We start from the raw sequence: 24,395 nt of genomic DNA on the forward strand, positions 1-24,395 counted from the left end.
GCTACGTGCACACTGCCCACAAAATGAGGTGGAAACTGAGCTGCACTTCCTAACCTCCTGCCAAAATGTTTGACCATAGAGAGACATATTTCCCTCAGATTACACAGACCCACAAGGAATTTGAAAACACACCCAATTATGATAAACTCCCATATCTACTGGGTGAAATACCACAGTGTGCCATCACCGCAGCAATATTTGTGAACTGTAGCCACAAGAAAAGAGCAACCAGTGAAGAACAAACACCATTGTAAATAGAACCCATATATATTTTCGCTTTTGTACTTAACTATTTGCACATCGTTACAACACTGTATATAGACATAATATGGAGAGAGAGAGAGAGAGAGAGAGAACCAGACAGAGCTGTGGAGGAGAAACAAAGGGAGGAAGCAGAAGATAAATAGAGACAATGAAAAGGAAAGGTGGTAAAGGGAGGGATCAATGGAAAGATGGAGATAAGGTGAGATTAAGACATTTTTAGAATAGAAAGGTTAGCAGAAGAGTGTTAACCCATTAAATAACAACAGAAAGGGGTTGCATCTTTCCTGTCTCCCACCCACAGCCCTGGAGTGTTGATAACATGCTGACCTAGGGAGAATCTAAATTCTAGTTGCTTGATTCTTCATGTCCTCACCTCCCTCTCAAAACACATAAGATCTTCTGCGCCAATGGGCTTTGAGGAGACAAGGAGAGAAGACGCAGGGAACCAATACAATAAAGGAAAAACAATTGAGATTCACCCTTGGTTGATATTTACTATTGAGATCCACTCCAAGTCTTAATTCTGACAGACACATATGGGGTAAATTAGTTTAGTGTCTTCTGTCAGTAGGAATGCCAATCTGTCATTTGTATATATTTAAGCATCAATGGAGGTTTTCTAATGTAAATTGATTATGTAACCATATTAATGTATTGCCAAAAACAGCTGGGTAAACCTTTCGCCCGGTGGTGTGTCGTTTTCTTTTCCAGATTTAGAGCACCCTCTACTGCTAGCATAACACCATTGCATGAATGTACTCTCCCACTTCCCTCTCAGTCATTGATTTCAAAGTTTTACTGTTAACCTACAAAGCATTACATGGACATATTCCTACATCTCTCTCCAATTTGGTCCTGTCATTCATACCTATAGGTACGCTATGGTCACAAGACGCAGGCCTCCTTATAGACCCCCACAGTGGAGGTGTCATATCCCCATAAAACCTAGGGGTCAAACAGGGAAATGGTTCCAATTGTTTTTCTACCATTCATTTTTCCCCATAGGGGATCTTTTTAGAAACATTTCAAATAAGAGCCTGGACTCAAAATCCAGAATCTCTAGTGGAACAGCGATGCAGTGCCTTAGACCAACGCACCACTCGGGAGCGGTTTAGGTTTTATACTGCAAGGTTTACACCTTCACTCTTACAGGGAAATATTTTGTCCAGGAAAATGTCTAGAAGGGATTGAATTTGTTGTTGCCTAATCGTTTTTTGGTAAGTTTCTACACTACTTTCCTCCCATCTATAGCATTTCTTAATATTATTCCGTTCCTTTGGCTTTGATGCCTCATGATTGAGTATTGTTCTGTTTAAGTAGACTGTGATTTTGCTGTGATCTGTTAAGGGTGTCAGTGGGCTGACTGAACGCTCAGAGACTCTCGGTTGAGGTCAGTGGTAAAGTAGTCTACAGTACTACTGCCAAGAGATGAGCTATAGGTTTATCTACTGTAGAAGTCCCCTCGAAGCCTACCATTGACTATGTACATACCTCTCTCCCCCTCACACCCTCAACCCCCCTCTCTCTCAATCCCCCTCTCTCTCAATCCCCCTCTCTCTCAATCCCCCTCTCTCTTGACCCTGCTGGTCATCTATTAACGTTTGAACATCTTGAAAAACAATATAGCCTTAATGGCCATGTACTCTTTTAATCTCCACCCAGCACAGCCATGAAGAGGACTGGCCACCCTTCAGAGCCTGTTTCCTCTAGGTTTCTGCCTTTCTAGTGAGTTTTTCCTAGCCTCCGTGCTTCTACTTCTGCATTGCTTGCTCTTTATAACATTTTAGGCTGGGTTTCTGTATAAGCACTTTGTGTCAACTGCTTATATAAAAAGGGGCTTTATAAATACATTGGATTGATTGACGTGTGTCAAAGTAAGTAAAAGAGAGCCTGCTTTTCCCTCTCCTCTTACCCAGGCCAAAGTCCCCGGACTGGGGGTCATCATTGTCTCCATCCTGGCTGATTTTATGGAGGTGCTCCAGGTAGGCGTCTGTGTGGAACTTGGCCATCTCCTCAATGGTCGCAACACGGGGCTTCACAACACTGAAAGAATGAATGGACCATAGATACTGATGGACTGTTCTAGAGGTTTGTATTTAGTTACTTTACAGGATTCTAATCCATAATGTTCGAGAACTGTAGATAGAGCTCATAATGTGGTATTGGCATTGGAGCAGGATGGTAACGTTAGCTATTTAACTAGTTGGTTTATTCTAACCTAAAATAATAGCTATAACTTCTCAAACGTCCATATAATGTAGGTAAAACAAGTACCAAGTTCAGTTGGTTAAATAAAGGAAATGGCTTAGCTAACGTTAGCCAACATAGTTGGACAGCGCACTAGCTCTGGTCCATTCGCATGCGTTCTGCACTTAGAGCTGCATGCGAATATAATGCGCGTTGGCCAGCGCTAGACTGGGGGTAAAAGTTGTTTGTTTCGTATTTTGGAGAAATGACACCAGGTGCACTGCATACAGCATTCTACAGTCTAGTCAATCATTAAACAAACTTACCCAGTGCGAGAGTGGAGGGCAACAGAACAACGCCCTGCCAGAGCTAGCTAGCTCAATCCCTTATTTTTGACAAACATTAAAAGTTAACTTACCTCATGTGTTGAAGTAAACCATAAGCTTCTATGAGTGAATGTACCATACTTGCCTAGAGACACGTAGTAAAAAAAAATCGTTCAGTACTTGTAAATAATGACCAAAGTATTGCCTCTCTGGCGAACATCCATAGCTAGCTAACGTTAGCGTTCCCATTCAACTCACCCGGTTGGGGACTTTTGATAGCGAGTCGCATGTCTCGGTGTATTGAGGACTATAGACATACACCACTTTGCGTTTGGAAGGAGAGTCATTTGAGTCTCCTTTACAACTCATTTATGTTAGTTAGTGTAGTTCTGTGGATAAAACGCTTGAAATAAGTAAACATGTGTCTGAGACAGCTAGTTTCTGCACAAATGCAGATGGTGTCCCACTATCAACATTCCCTGGACCAAACGGAAACCGTGCTACCCGGAACTTATGTAAAAAAATCAATAATTAAAAGCTTCATTAAACCAAAGATGATGAATATACTGACAAGACACATGTCTCTCCGCCATAACAATGAGAATCGTTGTCCACAAAGAGGCACGACGGGCTGTCGAGCTCCGACCTACCATTTCTTTGGATTGGTGGATGCATCTCATTATTGTAATCTATTTTGGAAGTAGGTTTGTTGACGTCAACCACATGTTTCAATGGAGATGAATAGAATAGACAACTCTCTATGTCACATGTCCTAGTTATTTCAGTACATTAATTCGTGTAACATATCAGTTTGCAAACAATGTAAAAACAAAAGAAATCAATATAATTGAGTTAATAAAGCTGCATACAAACTTTTTCTCTTTTTTGTTTTCTTGAGTAACAGGCTGACTACACATACATTTAGAAATCTATATTATTCAATTATTGCACCCACACTGCTCGCGAGAGTCTGCGTTGCCAAGGGCTAAAATATAAGTCAGTTCTATTTCTGACCCAGATCGCACTGCAAGTCCTGCCTCTCCCATCTCCTCATTGGTAAGACCCTCTGAAACTCTCGACGAGTGAAGAAGGTAAAGACTAGACCAAACATTCACAGTCTGCAGCTGGGTATGTGAAGTAGTCTAGGAAAATTTGACCAAAGACGAGAGGGAAGAAAAGTTTCCCTCTTACCACTGTGTGGGACACCTGAAGTATCCATTCTAAGAACACTCAAAGACAAAGAAACCTACAACTAAGAAGGACATTGTGACCTCTAGTGGACAACCAGAGACTTACATCGAACTACTCCCCATAGATGGATCGAGTGGTTGCAACAGAGAGACGACAGAGAAATACATCTACGCGTAAATATATATTGCATTTCTAATCCGAATGAGCGGTTGTTACGGTGCTTATATTCATATACCCATGAGGGTGGCTTCCAAATGTATGTACGATAAGTTGACTCTCTTTGTCTCTCCCTTTCTCCTTACCACCCCTCCCTTTCCATTGGGTAACCAAATGGTCATGCTTTTGTTAGTCCACTAGGGACCTGTTTTCATTGAATTATGTTAATAATCAATAACCTATACTGTGTGTGTGTGTTTATGCATTTCTGTGATTATTTAGTTAGTTAGTAAATAAATAAGCCAATTTGTGTATTGCTGATTCATCACTTAGGTTAGGGTTCTTGCGGATCCAGGAATACTGCGACGTTCAGAATGAGACTGATGAGGTAATAATTCATAATTGACTGTTATTAAATGTAAGAGATATTTATAGATCTTTAGAGTTTAAGTCGGGAGATAGTAACTCTGTAAACAACTTTTCCTGTGGTGCCCCAAATTCCTAATGAGTTAATTGTTACATTATTAATTTAATCGAGTAATAATTAAACATTGTAGGCAATTATTTGATAAATAGCAGTCATCACATTAATGATAGTCACGTCACGACAGTGGTTTGGAAGGAATCAGTGACAGTGGCTAACTGCAATCATTGCAAAGCAATCACTAGCCTACTATTCAGTGGAGTGGCTGTTTGGTCCCAAATCTGGGATTAAGGGGCTCTTTCCAAGTTTAAAATGACAAACATTCAACATTGGCCATGCTGTCAATGAAGCATGATTTGTGCCGCGCTCAACTGTTAACTCGGAATTGTGAAAACTTGACTTCAGTGAGTTCAAGACAACTAGGAAGTCGGGAATAAACAAGCTACGGCTGGGAAAATACGTTTTGAGCGGTCATCCAACTCGGAATTGTAAATCCAGCCTCTTTCTAGAGCCACGGCCTGAAGATCAATGACATCTTCATGATTCGACCTTGTTTTTTTTCCGAGTTCCCAGTTGTTTTGAAAGCACCATAAATCCAGATAATGCCAGACTTTGATGACAAAATTTGCCCACAAAAGACCGTTACGCCACTTTCCTGTTCAAGTGAGCACAGCACAACAATGTGAGTCCAAAAATGCATTGTATGCTGCTGCATAAATGATGTAATATGCCAGGGAGATATGCATACTGTAGCTAAGAAAGTAATACTAAGTGTTTGTTGTGTAGTAAAATGTTAGGAGCCCATGTGCCTCACCCTAATACTGTGGTCTATTTACCCCTCTTAATTTCGCCTACTATTCTGACTTGGTGGTGAACATTTATCCTATAACCTGTTTTAGAGAAATGTAATCATTGAATATTGTAAGAGCTTTCATTGTCTGCTTATATGCCCCCTTTATTTATCCTACGGTTCTGACTTGGTGTACAGGGAGAACACTGTAAGAACGGCCCATGTTCTGAATTCTGTCGCTGTACATTTCAAAAGTGCTAAACAAATAGTTACATTGACTATGTCCGTTCTAGCACGCTCATTGTCTTAATCGAAATTACGGATTGCCTCTTATAACCACTTGTCGTTCCCTTATGCCATAGTTTGTACATCTCAATTTACAATAGAAACCACATTTGTTTAAGCTCTTCAGCCATATCAGCTATGTTTTTTAAAGGCAGTAAATGAGGCTGAATGAACTGTTTCGCTGCCAGACAAGGCTCCGATGATCGCCAGGTGTAGCAGTGGTAAAATGTTGGGACTGCTGTTGAGACAGCTTTATGTTGGCCCTAACAGTTTGTGGGCACCATTTGTCACCGTTATAGTGAGAATTTATGTATTGTTTAGTGTTGTGTTGTGTAGTGGCTTTGCTGGCATATATCTCACTTTTTTTTTTGCCCCTCCGAGATTTACATGCTAAAATCTCCACTGTAATGCAATGTTGCATATCTCATTCTTCCATGCACTGTGCTCTCCTGACGCCAAATAATGAACATTTCTCAATATTAATTAAATGGATTGTGGTGAGTAAACACATGGAATATGGTGTTAATAATATTCATAAAATGTTATTGGCAAGTACAAATTACAAGTGCATAACTATATCGTCATTTTCCATGAAGATAACTTTTGCAGATAATATGTACAAACGCAGGCACCAAACACTCTTAAAAATCATGATTTTGTACTCTTTATGGTAATACATCACAGTTTCCAAGGTCAATTAGCTACGGGACAATATTTCTACCTATTTAATTACACAAAAACACCCCCTCTGTAGTAATAACACTTCACAATTTTACACACATACAATCCTTCCACATACATATAATCCTTTCTCCAACTAAATAGTCACAATGTTTGCGAGTTATATTGCACAATACTAGGATGTTAGTCCATCCATAAAGATTAGAAATTAAACTAAATTAAACTGTCGGTGCAAACCTGTCTATGACTCTTTCCCAAGCGTGTTAGTATTTACAGTTGAAGTCGGAAGTTTAAATACACCTTAGCCAAATACATTTAAACTCAGTTTCCACAATTGCTGACATTTAATCCTAGTAAAGATTCCCTGTCTTAGGTCAGTTAGGATCACCACTTTATTTCAAGAATGCGAAATGTCCGAAAAATAGTAGAGAGAATGATTTATTTCAGCTGTTATTTATTTCATCACATTCCCAGTGGGTCAGAAGTGTATGTAAACTTCCGACTTCAACTGTATATCTTTGGCAATTGTCATGATGCATTCTATCTTGGGTCATTGGGCTCTAAACCAGATATGTAGACGTCTTAATGCACTGAAAGATCTCTCACAACTGCTAACTCGGATGGTCAGTGCATGCTGTACGATTGCTTTCAGTGACGGGAACATATCATTGCCTAACAGTTTATAAGTGGCTGTTCCACTGGATGTCATAAGGTGAATGCACCAATTTGTAAGTCGCTCTGGATAAGAGCGTCTGCTAAATGACTTAAATGTAAATGTAAATGTTATACACACAGGACGTGTCAGAAGTGGCATAGCATCTTTATTTTTTGAGAGGTAATGTTTAGCAAGAACTACTTCATCTGGCTTGAGGGGAAAATGACATGTTTGTCTTTGTTGAACCAAAATTAACCGGAGAGATTACTGCTTCCGAGGTTTCCCTTTTCCAAGCTATATGGAGGGTGCTCTACAACAGCAGAGAACTGAGGACACCATCCAACCTGGAACTGTGAGTAGTGTTTGGTCTGATGCTATTTTGAAAGCCAAGAAGAAAAATTAAAAATAAAGTACATTACAATGATATATTTTATGGGAACTGAATGCTGAGTTAAGACTCCCAGGCTTGCAAGGACAGACCAGACACAACTTCAATTAGCATTAAGGTGTAACGTAAAAGGTGTTGAATCCTTTGGGCCCAACAAGTGGCAGGAGTCTTTGAAGCATCCTCTGAAGCCCCTTCCTGCTGTTCAAAGACCACTGGCATTTTCTAAAAGAAATCTGCCTCTAGAAATAAAAGCTTCTCCCAAGTGGGTGTGACACCTACTCCCGTTGCCTGCTGCACTGCTGCTTGGATTCCACCTGGCGATCTGTTCACCATCTGCCCTGGCTTGTCTCCCCGTCTGGTACTGGTACCCCCACCACACTCACCCCTCTCTCCTGAGCTTTTGCTCGGCTCAAGCACATACGCACTGTTGGGGTGTGACTCTATAGCTAGCCCCAAGTCATGATATATATATTTTTTTCTTGTGCATTTTGCTATTTGCCTCATGAATCCTGCATACTTTATTGACTACTAACTTTCTTTACCCAACTGTGGGACAGACTATATTTGTTCCCACATTTGGGACTCTGACTCTCCATTGGAACACAGGAGTGATGGTTGCTGATAATAAGCCTTTGTACGCCTATGTAGATAATCCTTTTTTTTTTTTTTTATCAGCCATTTCCAGCTACAATCGTCATTTACAACATTAACAATGTCTACACTGTATTTCTGATCAATTTGATGTTATTTTAATGGACAAAAAAATGACCTTTTCTTTAAAAAACAAGGACATTTCTAAGTGACCACAAACTTTTGAACGGTAGTGTATGTCTGCCCTTCATAAAACCAGACTGGCTATCATCAATGATTTAGTCAAGACCTTTTTTAAGTCTTGTTGCAAAGATTGATGCAAGTAGCTTTCCATTATTCTTCATTAATGTGATTGGTCTCCAATTTTCTAACATCATAGGATCTTATGGTTTGGGTATTACAGAAATGAGGCCTTGAGTCATAGAAACAGGCAGGACCCCTAAGTCAATTGCCTCCTTAAAAACATTAAATATAAATTCAACTATATCCTCCTGAAAATATTTATAGAATTCACTAAGAAGGCCATCATTCCCTGGAGATGTGTTCTCTTTTACCTTGCCGATTATTTTTTATTTTTTATTCATAGAAATAAATTCATCACAAGACTTTTGGAAGTCTTCATCTATGATTTTTGCATAATCTTTGACAGAGTCTAGAAAGGCAGATATGTCACTAGTAGGACAGGCATTACTGGTGTAAAGATTACCACAGAATTCTGAAACATATTTTGAAATATCTTTGGGGTTTTCATTTCCTTTGCCATCTATATTAAGCTTATGAATAGAGGTAAATTCAGATGTTTTTCTCTCTAAATTGTAAAAGTATTATGTGTTTTTTTCACCTTCCTCCAACCATCTCCTTCTTGATCTTACAAATAACCATTTTGCTCTCTTCATACATTCAGTCCATTTCTAGTTGTAAAGAGAATAACTGACCCTTTCCTTCTTCATCAAGGTCCTCCATAGAGATTAGGGAAATTACTTCCTTAAGTTTATCTTCCCTCAATCTTTTAAGTTCAGCGATTTCTTTACCTCTCTTCATGGCTGTTTGTCTTATTTCATACCTTGTTAATTTCCAATATTTCCCATAAGACTTAACTGGAGGAAGGTCCAAATATTTTTCAGGTATAATATCTTTGGCATCCATCTTGAAATGATCATCTTCCAACAGTCTACTATTGAGTTTCCAATATGTCCGATTCGGTTTATTAACTTCAGATCCATTAATAATTAAAGATACGAATATAACATTATGATCAGTAATAATTGATGGTTCAATGGGTACCTACAGCGTTATCTAATGAATTAGAAATCAACCAGAAGTCAATTCTTGACTGTCTGAACATGTCCTTGTTAATCCAAGTGAAGTCCTTTTTATCAGGATATTTAGATATTCAAATATCAACTAAACCAAGACATAGATTATTAAACTCAGTATTAACAATGCTGGCTCTGTTAGGAGGGGGATATATATCAATCATCACATTAGATACATAATTAAAATCTCCACCTAAGATAATTTTGATATCCTGAAATACACCTATCACTCTTTAATCTCTTCTTCAAATTCTTGAAATAATATCATGTTGTTTTGTTTGTTGTTGGATGCACAAATATTCCCTAATAAAAACATTTCACTGTTGAAATTCACTGTTAAAATTAACCAACGTCCAGAGTGGTGAGTCTTACTACTGATGACCTTCCCTTTTAAATGGACATCTTAAAAATGCTTGACATGCAGAGTGGTTGTTGCCCCGTTGATTTTTTCAAAAAGCTAGATCGGAAGAACAAGCATGAGTCTTGTAGAATGTAAAAGTCTGCATTAAACCGTTTGCAATACAGAAAAATAGCCTTACGTTTGAGTAAATGACGAATACCACTGAGATGAATTTAACAAAGAGATAGACATAAACTTCCACCAAAAACCTTGTTATGCTAATATAAGCGTTTCCTAAGGATATGTACGTCAAAAGGATTTCCACCCCATTAATAACACCTCCAAAAAAAAACTAAGAAATACTGGTCATAAAGTTACCAAATGATTCTTACTCCCACAAGGGGGAGACATTGTGTAGACCTTACAATAAGCGGTTATTCACCCATAGTTAGTGTTAAGTTGACCAGTTTTCATGTCAGCCTTTTCTCATTCAAGTGTTTGAGTACATTCTTTACAATAAAAGGCTGCTTTTCACCTGGCAATTGTGCAGAGTTTAGGCCTACCAGTTTTGTCCGAGTTAGACTTTGGCTCTCTCTCGAATGTTAAGATTTGGCCGCATTTCTTTCCCATTTATGACCACTCTTGCACGGACAAGGACTCGTCTCAAGCGTTCAAGACTGGCAAGCTCTTCAGTCGGTAACGCCCAACTTCTACGTAACGAAGGAGGGAGTTGAGTATTTTCCAAGATGGCGACGACCATAGACAGCTGCAATGCCGTACAGGCGACAAAGAAAAAACATCTCGGAATCCCCGAAGCAATATTTGTGGTGTGTAAAATATGAATGATATACATTGTGGCCATTATACTATATGAAGTAACACTCTCGAATGTGTAATTGATGCTGTCCAGCCTCTAGGCTAGCCTGTCACGAATGTTAGCTAGCTATGTTCATTCACATCCTTTTAGGGAAATGACGCCTAGAAAGCCTATTAGGCCGAGCTAACTATCTATCGAATGTATATTCTCATCCAAATGCAATGAAACGGCTTTCTTCAGCAATCTTGTGTGCTCACAATACGTTTACTATACTGTGTGAATGACTCGTTTGAAAGCTAAAGCGTAACCTAGCTAGTTAACGTTATGTCAACCGTTGTAGGAGGATGTCGAGTCGTTTATGAAGCAACCAGGGAACGACACTGCAGACGCCGTCTTGAGAAAACTTGATGAGCAGTATCAGAAATATAAATACATGGAGCTCAACCTGGCCCAGAAGAAACAAAGGTAACTAATATACAGCATAAGTTATTAACGGTAACTAGTCAAATGTCAAAACAGAGAAATGCTTGATTTAGTTTGCCTGGCATGTTATTGTGGAATTGCACGTGTTGGACTATTCCATTGGTTCTGTTGTATCAAATTTAGCTACTACTATTCACAGAAGAGAGGAATTTGCCAATCTACAAACTCGTAAACTAGTGTGCTATTGTGCTGTCTTCTGGGGTGATTTTATTAGCTTTATTTAGCTGATAGGATGACCCTGCGTTTTTGATGGATAAATATGTGTTATAGTTCTGCTTCTATGTTGTTTCTCTGCTGTACCCAGGTTGAAAAGCCAGATCCCACAGATCAAGCAGACTTTAGAAATCCTACGACACATGCAGAAGAAGAAGGTAAACAGCATACAGTGCAGTCAGTGCACTCCTCTTATACCCTTTTCATAGACAGACAAAGATCCCACAAGTTTACCATGCCTGCTTCTTTTTACCTACTTTTTGGTATATCTGAGTGGGGTAGGGGGTAAAGAACATGGGCAATTAAAAGCCACCTAAAGACCTAGTCATGATTCCTGCATTTTCACAGACGCTGTAACCAAAATAGGGGCGGCAGGTAGCCTAATGGTTAAAGCGTTGGACTAGTAACCGAAAGGTTGCAAGATCGAATCCCCGAGCTGACAAGGTAAAAATCTGTCGTTCTGCCCCTGAACAAGGCAGTTAACCCACTGTTCCTAGGCCGTCATAGAAAATAAGGATCTGTTCTTAACTGACTTGCCTAGTTAAATAAAGGTTCAAAAAAATTACCTGTATCAGGTCTGTAAATGGATCTCAGATTTTTTGCAGGTAAATACATTTCCGTTGTTTGATACCTCTCTAATTTGTAATGCAAACACCCCCCATGGTTTAACACCTTTTACCCCTCTTAATTTGCCAGTTACCCACTAATATGTATAAGAGTGGTAGATAAGGTGCTGTATGAAAGGGGGTCATATAAACATTGCCATATATTTTTTACAGGTAATATACCACATCTTCTGTCTGAAATGGATATTACAGTGATTACATCCTTGCAGGACAATTTGATCACTATAAGCTGTTGATCACTAACTGCATTCACGATCAGCGGAGTGCACCGTATGTGGTGTTGAGTTGCTTTGTTTGCTCTCCAAATCCCTCATCCTATAGGAAACCACAGACCCTATGGAGACACACTTCCTATTGGCTGACAATGTTTACTGCAAGGCTTCAGTCCCGCCCACCGACAAAGTTTGCCTGTGGTTAGGGGTGAGTACTACTACATGTTGTGTTCCTAAGTAACATTGTTTGGTATTATCTAATCACTTGTTCCCTATTTATGGAGCCCACTACTTATCCATGAGGTTAGCCCAATATTAGACCTCTGATTATTACTTAATTAATGAGTCTAGGTCTAAGGGCATTCCATAGCGACATCGTGTGAGTTAAGTCATGGTCAAATGACAGTACCTGCTTGCAACATCCTTAAAATTGTAGAGTGTTTCAATTGAAGAATTGCATCGCTGAGCAGTGAACAAGAAACTATTAAATCCACCTTTAAGATGCTACCCCCCTCCCCAAATCAAAATCTAATATGGATGTCAATGCTTTCTTCTGGCTTTGCTCCAATACATTTCCTCTATTTCCCGTCTGCGGTAGCATGGTACCCATGTTGCGAGGCTGATTAGCTAGACAAACAGGTGTGAAACAAGAACTGGTATGTGTGCAAAGTGAGGAAAACATGGACTCCATTTTTGGTTGATGAATTGAGGCTGTTCTGCAGGCTAAAGCGGGGCTTTACTCTGTTTGGTATACTCAGTGTATATCTACAGGCTATATTGAGGTTTTTCTTTAATTATTTTAGGCTATCTGGCATTAGTGCGTAATCCAAAAGATTTGGTGACGTGGTAGAAGAGGAACATGGCAGTACCGGCTATGTTATGTGTGATGGCTGTGAGGCGCTAATAGGATTGGGCGACGTCTGAAATGACGCATCGTTCCGTTAACCTGTCCAAACATCGTTGATATAAGATTGTATCATCTCTATTTTTTGTTTTATCCGGGGCAGAGGGTGGAGCGCGTTGACTAGCAGACATCTGTGGCATTGTGTTGTGACAACAGCAGAGTTGCCTTTTATTGTCGCCAGCACAAGGTGGACCTGTGTAATGATCATGCTGTTTAATCAGCTTCTTGATATTCCACACCTTTTTTATTTTTATTTTTTATTTATTTTACCGTTATTTTACCAGGTAAGTTGACTGAGAACACGTTCTCATTTGCAGCAACGACCTGGGGAATTGTTACAGGGGAGAGGAGGGGGATGAATGAGCCAATTGTAAACTGGGGATTATTAGGTGACCGTGATGGTTTGAGGGCCAGATTGGGAATTTAGCCAGGACACCGGGGTTAACACCCCTACTCTTACGATAAGTGCCATGGGATCTTTAATGACCTCAGAGAGTCAGGACACCCGTTTAACGTCCCATCCGAAAGACGGCACCCTATACAGGACAGTGTCCCCAATCACTGCCCTGGGGCATTGGGATATTTTTTAGACCAGAGGAAAGAGTGCCTCCTACTGGCCCTCCAACACCACTTCCAGCAGCATCTGGTCTCCCATCCAGGGACTGATGGTTGATGAACCTGTCAGGTTGATGAATTATCTTGGTAAAGGAGAAATGCTCACTAAAAGGGATTTAAACAAATTTATGCACAATTTTAGCGAAATAAGCTTTGGCATCATTTCAGCTCATGAAACATGGAACTGACACTTTACATGTTGTGTTTACATTTTTGTTCAGTATAATTTGGAAGTTATGCACAAAAAATCTTTCCCATTTTATTTGTTTTGCATTTTCTCCCCAGTCCCTAAACATCTTGCTCCACAAAAGAAGCAGAGATAACAGAAAACTTTACTAATGTCAACTAGATTGAAGCATTCTTTCTGGTGAGTAAGGGTTTATTTGGTCTTCTAGGGCTACATATAATGACATAAGAGAATTTAAGCTGCGTGTATCTGTTTATAGGCAAGTTGATTAACAAGTAGCCTAACGAAATGTCGGAAATTATAAGCAGAAACATATTTAAATCAGGCAAAACAATATCCGTCATCCACTGTCCAATTGTTTTGGCTAGGGCTTCCCGAGTTGCGCAGTGGTTTAGGTTACTACAGTGCTTGAGTACTACAGACCTGAGTAAAAATCCAAGGCTGTGTCGCAGCCGGCCGCGACCGGGAGACCCATGAGGCGGCGCACAATTGGCCCAGCGTTGTCCGGGTTAGGGGAGGGTTAGGCCGGCCGTGAGGTCTTTGTCCCATCGCGCTCTAGTGACTCCTTGTGGCAGGCCGGGCGCATGCACGTTGACTTCGGTTGACAGTTGTAATGTGTTTCCTCCGACACATTGGTTTCAAGGTTAAGCGAACAGGGTCGTGTTTTGAACGGCGCATGGCTCTCGACCTTCGCATCTCCCGAGTCCGTACGGCAGTTGCAGCAATGGGACAAGACTGTAACTACCAATTGGATATCACGAAATTGGTGCGAAAAAGTCTGACAGCTTATATTAGCGGGTCGGGTGCGGTCCTCCAGATTTTCACTTATCACATATAGTCAGGCAGTTTCAGATGGGTTATTAGTAGGGATGCACAATATATCGGAATTGGCCGATATTAGCTAAAAATGCCAACATCTGTATCAGCCAATGTCTAGTTTAACGCTGATGGGCAAAACCGATGTCAAAGCTGACGTGAATACCTATATAACGTAGGTACATGATGTAATGGCGCCACGTAAAATGTTGCGCAATACGTGCACCACAGCTTTCCTAAACTAGCCCACAATGTCTGCTGTGTTGATCGAGCAGTCAACAAGTCATTTGAAAGAGTAACAAGAGTAACAACATTTCAGGGAGACAACTCGGGCGAAATCCATTAGTCTATATAATGGATTTCATTGCCCTTGACAATCAACCGTTCTCTGTCGTGGGTGATGTTGGCCTTCGCCGACTGGTCGAGCACCTGTTAACACTACCAAGTGCGCTATTTTTCCATTGTTGCCATACCGGAGTTACACAGTAATAGCGTCACTGCCATTCGCTTCACGACATGCATACTATGGAACGCTGTTTGGGTCTTTGCGTGTCAAAGATACAGTAGCACTGTCAAAGTTGTACAAAATAAGTCTGCAAACCCCGGCCACGAATGATGTGTTTACAATACTGCGTTGGTAATAAAGCATAATTTGTTTGACCGTAACTTTTGGGGTAGCTAGCTTTAGCTTGGTACCTAGCTAACACCAATACAACCAGCCTGAAAACAATGACCAGTAGAAACTGCAGTCATTTTCATTATTCTTAGCAATGATTTAGGAATCCTTGTAAGTATTAGCTAGGTTGCCACTTGTTGTTCGCCTATTGAACTTGAACTTCAGTTAATGAAAATAAATAGCTAGCCAGCTACTTAACCCTGTTTCCCAAAGCTAACGTTATAAGCAGCCAGCTAGCTTCATCTGGCTAGTGAGGCTAGACCGGAACGGGTTATATGTTGTGAAGCTAGCCACAATACGATTAGGTACAATAGCGGAATTTGCGGGTTGCCTTCAAAATAAAAGTATGTAATTGACAGTGATGCAAATGAATACAAATAGTAGAATTATGCCATACTTTTACTTTGAAGGCTAACCGCAAAGTCCACTGTTGTGGCTAATCCTTATTGTGGCTAGCTTCACATAGATGGTCTGACCACCATTAATCAAACAAGAACTGTCTTATAAATTCGGGTTATTTTAGTTGATGACACCTAACTATATAGCTACTGAAACAGATTGTTCTTCCCCAAAAACATAGCAAAACGACATTGTTTGCACCCATGAGCTAGCTAGCTTTTTTTATGACCAGCACTGTAGGTGCGCGAGAGAACTTTACCAGCATCATAGCATACGTATCGATGAGTCGTTGTGACATATGAAATACGAGTGATGGTGTAATCAATGTGTAATAACTACGTAAAAAATGTATGAACGCGTTCAATTATTGTGACGTGCAGTCTTATTCAGGTCCTGATTGGTCAACAAGCTTATTTGACACTTCAAATAGTGTTAAATAGTATAGTTTTTGACACGCGAAGACACAAACGCCATTCCATAGAAATCCTGGTTGAGAATGAAACGACGGAACAAATGAACAACGAAACAGCACAGCAAGTAAGTGAAAGAAATAGGTTTTGATTATGTTTTACTGGTAATGGGGACGTACGTAAATGCCAACAAAAGAACTTTTTGGTCAGTGTGGTGTGTGTTTAACCTTTATTTAACAAGGCAAGTCAGTCAGGAACAAATTATTATTTACAATGACAGCCAAATCCGGACAACACTGGGCCAATTGTGCGCCGCCCTATGGGACTCCCAATCATGGCCGGATGTGATACAGCCTGGATTCGAACCAGGGACTGTAGTGACGCCTCTTGCACTGAGATGCAGTGCCTTAGACCGATGCGTCCATGTGTGTGTGATCACTTTAACTGTACTAGAATGCTTAAAAGGCCGCTAAAATGTTTAATATCGGTAATCGGTATCAGTTTTTGGGGCAAGGAAAATATCGGTATCGGACAAAAATGTAATATCGGTGCATCACTAGTTATTAACAATTGCAGGTGGACAAACAGCTGACCCGCCCATCACTACTGTATACACATTAATACACAATCATGGAAAACAAACACATTCTTCTGTAAAAAGATCCTCAATCAGCCTTTTGAATTGCCCAAGAGCATGGATGGGCAACTACAGTCAAACTTCTGCCCCCAGCTAACACCCCTGACTCCAAAAATCAACTAACCATTATCTTCAGTTTAGCATGCAATTACATTGCATTTATTTACATACAGTACCAGTCAAATGTTTGGACACCTACTCATTCAATGGTTTTTCTTTATTTTTACTATTTTCTACATTGTAGAAGAATAGTGAAGACATCAAAACTATGAAATAACAAATATGGAATCATGTAACAAAAAAGTGTGGAACAAATCCAAATATTTTTTTATATTTGACCTTTTTCAAAGTAGCCACCCTTTGCCTTGACAACTTTGCACACGCTTGTCATTCTCTGAATGCTTTTCCAACAGTCTTGAAGGAGTTCACACATATGCTGAGCACTTGTTGGCTGCTTTTCCTTCACTCTGCGGTACAACTCATCCCAAACCATCTCAACTGGGTTGAGGTCGGGTGATTGTGGAGGCCAGGTCATCTGATGCAGCACTCCATCACTTTCCTTCTCTGTAAAATAGCCCTTACACAGCCTGGAGGTGTGTTGGGTCATTTTCCTGTTGAAAAACAAATTATGGTCCCACTAAGCGCAAACCAGATGGGATGGCGTATCGCTGCAGAATGTTGTGGTAGCCATGCTGGTTAAGTGTGCTTTGATTTCTAAATAAATCTGTGTCACCAGCAAAGCACCATCACACCACCTCCTCCATGCTTCACGATGGGAACCACACATGCGGAGACCATCCGTTCACCTACTCTGCGTCTCACAAAGACACTGTGGTTGGAACCAAGAATCTCAAATTTGGAGTCGTCAGATCAAAGGACAGATTTACACCGGTCTAATGTCCATAGCGCGTGTTTCTTGGCCCAGGCAAGTTTCTTCTTCTTATTGGTGTCCTTTAGTAGTGGTTTCTTTGCAGCAATTTGACCATGAAGGCCTGATTCACGCAGTCTCCTCTGAACAGTGGATGTTGAGATGTGTGTGAAGCATTTATTTGGGCTCCAATTTCTGGTGCTGGTAACTCTAATGAACGTACCCTCTGTAGCAGAGGTAACTTTGGTTATTCCTTTCCTGTGGCGGTCCTTATGAGAGCCAGTTTCATCATAGCGCTTGATGGTTTTTGCAACTGAACTTGAAGAAACTTTAAAAGTTATTGACATTTTCCAGGTTGACTGACCTTCATGTCTTTTATGAATGATGAACTTTCGTTTCTCTTTGCTTAGTGGAGCTGTTCTTGCCATAATATGGACTTAGTATTTTACCAAATATCTTCTGTATACCACCCCTACCTTGTCTCAACACAACTGATTGGCTCAAACGCATTAAGAAGGAAATACATTCCACAAATATACTTTTAACAAGGCACGCCTGTTAATTGAAATGCATTCCAGACTACCTCAAGACTACCTGAAGAGAATACCAAGAGTGTGCAAAGCTTTCATCAAGGCAAAGGCTTGGCTACTGAAGAATCTCAAATATAAAATATATTTTGATTTAACTTTTTTTGGTTACTACATGATTCCATATGTGTTAATTCATAGTTTATTCTACAATGTAGAAAATAAAGAAAAACACTTGAATGAGTAGGTGTCAACTTTTGACTGGTACTGTATATGTTTAAATATTTTGAATTTAATAAAAAATATTTGTTACATGTAGTCTTTTGGTTCAACCATAATGCATAATAAGCATCATCAACAGGTGGAAACATATTGGGTGTACGCTGATAAGCTGTAGGAAGAATACATATATATATATATATGCACACACATGTTTCCACCCTAGGGTCACGCACTACTAATAGTAATCAAAAACATAAAATGCAGTCAAAAATACCATATGATATTTTGGACATATCGCCAAGCCCTTGAGCCTACTACTACAGAGCCTATATATATATATATATATATGTGTGTGTGTGTGTGTTATTTCAATGGGTCTTTCTCCATTGAAATTGTTTTATACTGTTCAATTCAACTTCAACCTAAAATAATTTCCTTCATTTCCCTCTATTTCTGCATTTCCTGCGCTCATTTGAGATAATTTCCACACTGCCACGATATGGGCAAAAATACAAGCTCTTATTTTTAACCAAATGTTGCAATTGCATTTAGATCAAAACACGGGTGAACTTTTGGAATCATGGCAATAGAATGTTTATTATTATTCTATAGTGTTAAGGCTGCGAAGGTTCAACTGTAATAGGAACAATAGCACACCTGAACTTGGCTAAAATAATTGTTTAATTCAAGAGTTAATAAATGGCAAATGCAATTTCCGTATATACGGGTTCACTGAGATAGTTCCCGCTTCCGAGCCGGCCTGTCAGATTAGAGACTGGGCGTGGTTTAGACTCACCCAGCCTATCGTTGGTGTTGGCGCTTAAGCTAGTCCTAGCCCCTTAGCGCTTTTTGGTGTCCCGGCGCTGTTGCTGTGTAGATTACGCTCCCTCACCCCAGAGACTGAGGTCAGACAGCTCTGCAACATTGTCTGAGCTATTCGCACCTGCATACAAAGCCCACTGTTCTCGCTCAAGGCTAACCACAGCTTCCCAGCACACTTATCTGGGGCTTACTGTTACTTCCAGCACACACAGACACACTCTAGTTCATATCTTATGCCCTTGTACATTGTTGCATACACACACATATTTCAGGCTGTGGCCTCATGGTTAGGCTATGAGAACTGTTACTCCTGAGAACAAAGACAAATGTCAGGCCTACATGAGTCAGTAGTTTAAACTTTAATTAATGCAAAATCCTTCTAGTTTATAGTTATTTTAGCACGCTAAGCTTTGCAAAACCCCACAATAGTTAGAATATAAATAATAGTGAGCACTTTGAATACAGTGTTTGACATAACAAAGAATGCTAGCTAACAAAGAAATGTCATGTACTAGTTATTGTGACATTGTAAGAACCAAAGTGATGTTTCCTAGTTTGCTACATTAAATCTTTATTCATATAGCCAACATATTCATGCTTCGCCTATTCCTCATTGATTTAGAAGATATTGTTGCACAAACAACATGCAACATAGCTAGCCAGCTAACTAGCGATTAGCATTAGTGGCTAACACGATTTAGCTTAACTTGCTAAGAAAATACAAACTAGCTATTTGCAGAAGTAAGAAATGCAAACTAATATTGTGCTTGGGGATTTATATGAAGATCAAAGTGGATACAACATTTGTCATCAACATTGTTGCATGTGCTGCATTGACCATGCAGACTGAACGAATGTGTCTCATGGCCAAGCAGCAACAACATGCGCTCCTTGAAAGGGGGTGGGACTAGGTCTGTGTGGAAAGTGGCATGGCGAGGGTAGATTCAAGTAGCCAAGTAAACTATAAAAATGGACGTTTACACACGCGTATCACATTTAACAAACCAAACATTAAAATACCGTTATAACAGGTAAAGTAAAAACCCTAACTGGTCCGTGCACTAATACCGGTGTATATAGTAAAATAAGGTATACTGCCCAGCATTTCTCCTTTGCCAAGATAATCCATCCACCTGACAGGTGTGGCATATCAAGAATTTGATTAAACTTCATGATCATTACTAGGGTTGCACATTTTGGGGAATATTCAGAGGTAGAAACTTTCTGTGGGAATTAATGGGAATATATGCAAATTAATATTGATACCATTTAAATGTAATGTTTTTTGCATTGGATATACAGTGGGGCAAAAAAGTATTTAGTCAGCCACCAATTGTGCAAGTTCTCCCACTTAAAAAGATGAGAGAGGCCTGTAATTTTCATCATAGGTACACGTCAACTATGACAGACAAAATGAGAACAAAAAATCCATAAAATCACATTGTAGGATTTTTAATGAATTTATTTGCAAATTATGGTGCACTTGGCCAGATGATTCTGTGTCTTTGTTGCATTCTTCATATATGATTTGGCACAGTATTTGCAAATGTATACAGCTTTTCCTTCTACATTAGTTGCAATGAAATGTCTCCACACATCAGATAGTGCCGTAGCATTTTCCTGTAAAGATTAGAAAACAATTTGTAAAAAAACAAATACAATTCCATGTATTGATAAATAGTTAAGCAGTTAGATTAAACAACTCCTTTGTAAGACATGTTTAAATGAAACATGTATGGAAACAGGTGAATTAACACTCCTCAGTTAGCAGGCTCATGCAAGCTGAAACCCACATGGTAGCAAAAATTAACTAGCAGAAATTGTTAACAAATTAGAAATGATTTAAACACACTAGCCTTAGGCTACTATTTACTAGTTAACAAAAAAGCATGTATGTCATAAAATATATTCACCCCACCCAGTATTGTAATCAAAACTTACCAGAAAGCATGTTGGCTCAGACAGTGTAGTACTGTGTTGCAATTCCATTGAATTGGGGATAGTTTAACCAAAATATGCCACAGGACCTAGAATTTCCTTATGTGTATCCCACAAAAAAAGGTTCACTGTTATAAGCAAAATTCCAAAATCCATGGGAAATTTCCCAGAAAGTTTCAGGCCCTTTGCAACCCTAATCATTACACAGGTGCACCTTGTGCTGGGGACAATAGACCACTCTGCAGTTGTCACACAACACAATGCCACGGATGTCTCAGATACCTTCTTTTTAAAAAGTGTATGTGACCAATTTACGCTTATCTGTATTCCCAGTCATGTGAAATCCATAGATTAGGGCCTTATTTATTTAAATTGACAGATTTAGTTATGAACTGTAACTCAGTAAAATCTTTAACTGTTGCATTTAAATGTTTTGTACAGTGTAGTTTAATCTGCTGTGTGTGCTAGGGATGGGGGGGAAGTGTGACACCATTCCGGCCCCACGGGACTGGAGTTGCCCATCCCTGCCCTAGAGGCATCAATTCATCCAATTTTAGAAATCTCTGGAGATTTTTCTACATGTAAAGTGCAAAACAACTAAAAGCGTATTTACCTAACTCAGTGGAGATCTCCTGAGTCAGCAGAGATATCCCTGGGACCTGGTATATCATACGTCTCTAAGTTAACAATAAGTAAGATACGGTTTACTTTAATATCATTCACTCTTAACCTCCCACTCTGTTTTCATCTCCGCCTCTCCTCTTTCAGGCCAATGTGACGTTGGAGGACGACATAGAATAAAAGCAAGCACTATTCAAGTTTACTGTTTATATATTACTCACTCACTTTTCCTCGCTTCCCTCCATCCCCTCTCCTCTACCAGGCCAATGTGATGTTGGAGTACGACATCGACGAAGCCCAGGCTCTGCTGGAGAAGAATCTGGCGACCGCATCACGCAACCTGGACTCCCTGGAAGAAGACCTGGACTTCCTGCGAGACCAGTTTACCACCACCGAAGTCAGTATCCTTATGCTTAAATATAGGCCCAGGGACTAGCATTTAACAGGCCTGGAGGCTGGAGACAAATCTGTGATACAATGTTTGAATCAGGGACGTGTAACTCTGGACATTTAATACATAAAGTGTCAGGTGCCCCCCCCCCCCCCCCCTCCCCGTCCATTCATTATAATCTGAAAGGCAAAACTGATCCTAGATCAACACTTCTATTCGGAGAGAGGCCCAGGTTTTTGGGAGCTGAAATGTCTGCTTGTTTTACCATTAGGACAGTTTTATGGTCTGGTAGGGCTGAGGTGATTGCTGCAATGCGTTTGACAGGTGACAGCTGTGGCAGACGGTTGTTTCAAAGCATGGAATGCAAGTCTGTGTTCAGTAGGCACGAACCAGGGGAAAACAACACATTGAAACTGATGAGGTACATACTTAACGTTGGCAATTTGATCTTGTTCAAACTGTTGGGGTAAGTACTGTTGTTTTGATAGACTGTTAAAGATAGTGTTGGGTGCTCTAACAACTAAATTAGAGATGCCGCATGGCATGCAAACACAAGGCGTGGTACTCTCCGTATGAAAGTACTAGACAACTTCACTTTCATAGACTGAGATGTGTGTCATCCTTAACCCATTTCCCCTCTCAGACATGGCACGAGTCTACAACTGGGACGTAAAGAGAAGGAGCAAGGACAACCTCCTCAAATCAGTCGAGAAGTCTTAAGAAATAGGGATGTCCTCCCGCCCCTGTAACCCACCCAAACTCCATGTCTATGTTCACATCTCTAGTCTCTACAGTACAAATCTGCATCCTGTTCCCTATATAGTGCACAACTTCTAACATCAAAGGTATCGGGATAGGATGCCATTTGGGACAAAGGCCAAGCTTTATTCTATTGATTTGATACTTTTTAAAATTATTTTTTCAAGTAAAAAAAGACAAAACAGAAGTTACTACAGCAGTTTTATTTGTATGATGTTACTACTATTATTAAGCACTCATATTTTTTGACCGCCTGCGACTCTAGGTTTTCACTGTCCTCCACTTTCTCCTCCTCTCACTGTTTTGTCTTTTTCTTTGATTATTTTTCAATCTGTTATTGACAATAATCTTCACTCGGTACTAGTTTGGGAACTTGGTTTGCTTTCGCAACACCCTGCACTACTACCCATAATCCTCGCTGAGCAGGAAATGGCAGCGAGGAGGAGAAACAGCTCCCCAGTCAAAGCGGAAACCTTCCTCTGATGTGATTTCATGAGTGTGTGATGTCAAAATGAATCATTCTGAATCCGGTGCACTCCGGATTCTGAATGTTCAGACGGTTGCTCCATACCCCCTCTTTCCTCTCCTCTGTTCTGTCCCTTACTCCCTGCATGAGCCTGAAATGGTGCCCTATTCTCTATATGGTGCACTACTTTTTACAAAAAACCTACAGGCCTTGGTCAAAAGTAGTGCACTATATATAGGGAATAGGGTGCCATTTTAGACAACTTCTCAGCTTTCTTGTCGCTCTTCTGCTACCACCTGCCTGTTTTGTTTATTTTATCTTCCTCCTGTCTTGTTTGCTCCTCTGTCCACTTCCTCAATGTATTTATTTGTCACGTTGTATCCATTAAGACACTTGAGTGATAAAAATAAATTACAAAAAATAAACTTTACTTGGTGGTCCTGTGTGGGTGACATGAAACATGTGTGCTCAGACATTTTACACTCACATCACCTCTCACAGACAGGGTGATAGTCTGGCTAAAGCTGCAACTTAATTTGGCTGTATTTTCCAGTGTTCTAGATTTGATATCAAATGTTTGATATGAGGACACTGTACAGAATGTCACCTCATCGTTGCTGCACAGCTATTTTCAGGTCTCTCCAGAGATGTTAGATCGGGTTCAAGTCCGGGCTCTGGCTGGGCCACTCAAGGACATGCAGAGATTTGTCCCAAAGCCATTCCTGCGTTGTCTTGTTGGAAAATGGACCTTTGTCCCAGAGGTCCTGAGCACTCTGGAGCAAGTTGTCATCAATGATCTCTTTACTGTGCTCCGTTCATCTTTGCCTGGATCCTGACAAGTCTCCCAGTCCCTGCCTCCGAGAATCATCCCCACAGCATGATGCTGCCACCAACATGCTTCACCGTAGGGATGGTGTCAGGTTTCCTCAAGGATGATCAATGGAAACAGGAAGCACCTGAGCTAAATTGAGTCTCATAGCAAAAGGGCCGAATACTTATGTAAATATGTTTTAAAAAATCGATTTTAAAACATAAAACTATTTGCTTTATCATTATGGGGTATTGTGTGTAGATTGCTGAGGAAATTGTTCTATTTAATCGATTTTAAAATAAGGCTCTAACGTATCAAAATGTGGAAAAAGCCAAGGGGTCTGAATACTTTCCTTAGGCACTATGTAATCATGGAAGCATC

General features: G+C 40.1%; 2 protein-coding genes across 3 annotated transcripts in view; one reads left to right on the top strand and one right to left on the bottom strand.

Moving 5' to 3' along the window:
* hdac8 (histone deacetylase 8) overlaps positions 1-3,409 on the bottom strand; it is a 36,155-nt gene extending 32,746 nt beyond the window's left edge. The window contains exons 1-3 of one of the 2 annotated variants that reach the window (XM_055938527.1): positions 3,036-3,409; positions 2,870-2,922; positions 2,177-2,307 (exon numbers count right to left, since the gene is read on the bottom strand). In XM_055938527.1, the coding sequence (XP_055794502.1) occupies positions 2,177-2,307; positions 2,870-2,922; positions 3,036-3,146 (295 nt within the window). In that variant the 5' untranslated portion in view covers positions 3,147-3,409. The remainder of the gene's footprint in view (positions 1-2,176; positions 2,308-2,869; positions 2,923-3,035) is intronic. The other variant, XM_055938528.1, reaches the window with a different exon arrangement.
* A 6,880-nt stretch (positions 3,410-10,289) lies between these two features.
* On the top strand, positions 10,290-23,633 carry vbp1 (von Hippel-Lindau binding protein 1). Its single transcript, XM_055938530.1, has 6 exons — positions 10,290-10,421; positions 10,752-10,876; positions 11,199-11,265; positions 12,055-12,153; positions 21,850-21,988; positions 22,622-23,633. The coding sequence occupies exons 1-6, from the start codon at positions 10,341-10,343 to the stop codon at positions 22,696-22,698; spliced, it is 588 nt and encodes a 195-aa protein (XP_055794505.1). The 5' UTR covers positions 10,290-10,340; the 3' UTR covers positions 22,699-23,633.
* The last annotated feature ends 762 nt before the right edge of the window (positions 23,634-24,395 follow it).

This window comes from Salvelinus fontinalis, chromosome 11, assembly GCF_029448725.1.
Source record: "Salvelinus fontinalis isolate EN_2023a chromosome 11, ASM2944872v1, whole genome shotgun sequence".
NCBI lineage: Eukaryota > Metazoa > Chordata > Actinopteri > Salmoniformes > Salmonidae > Salvelinus > Salvelinus fontinalis.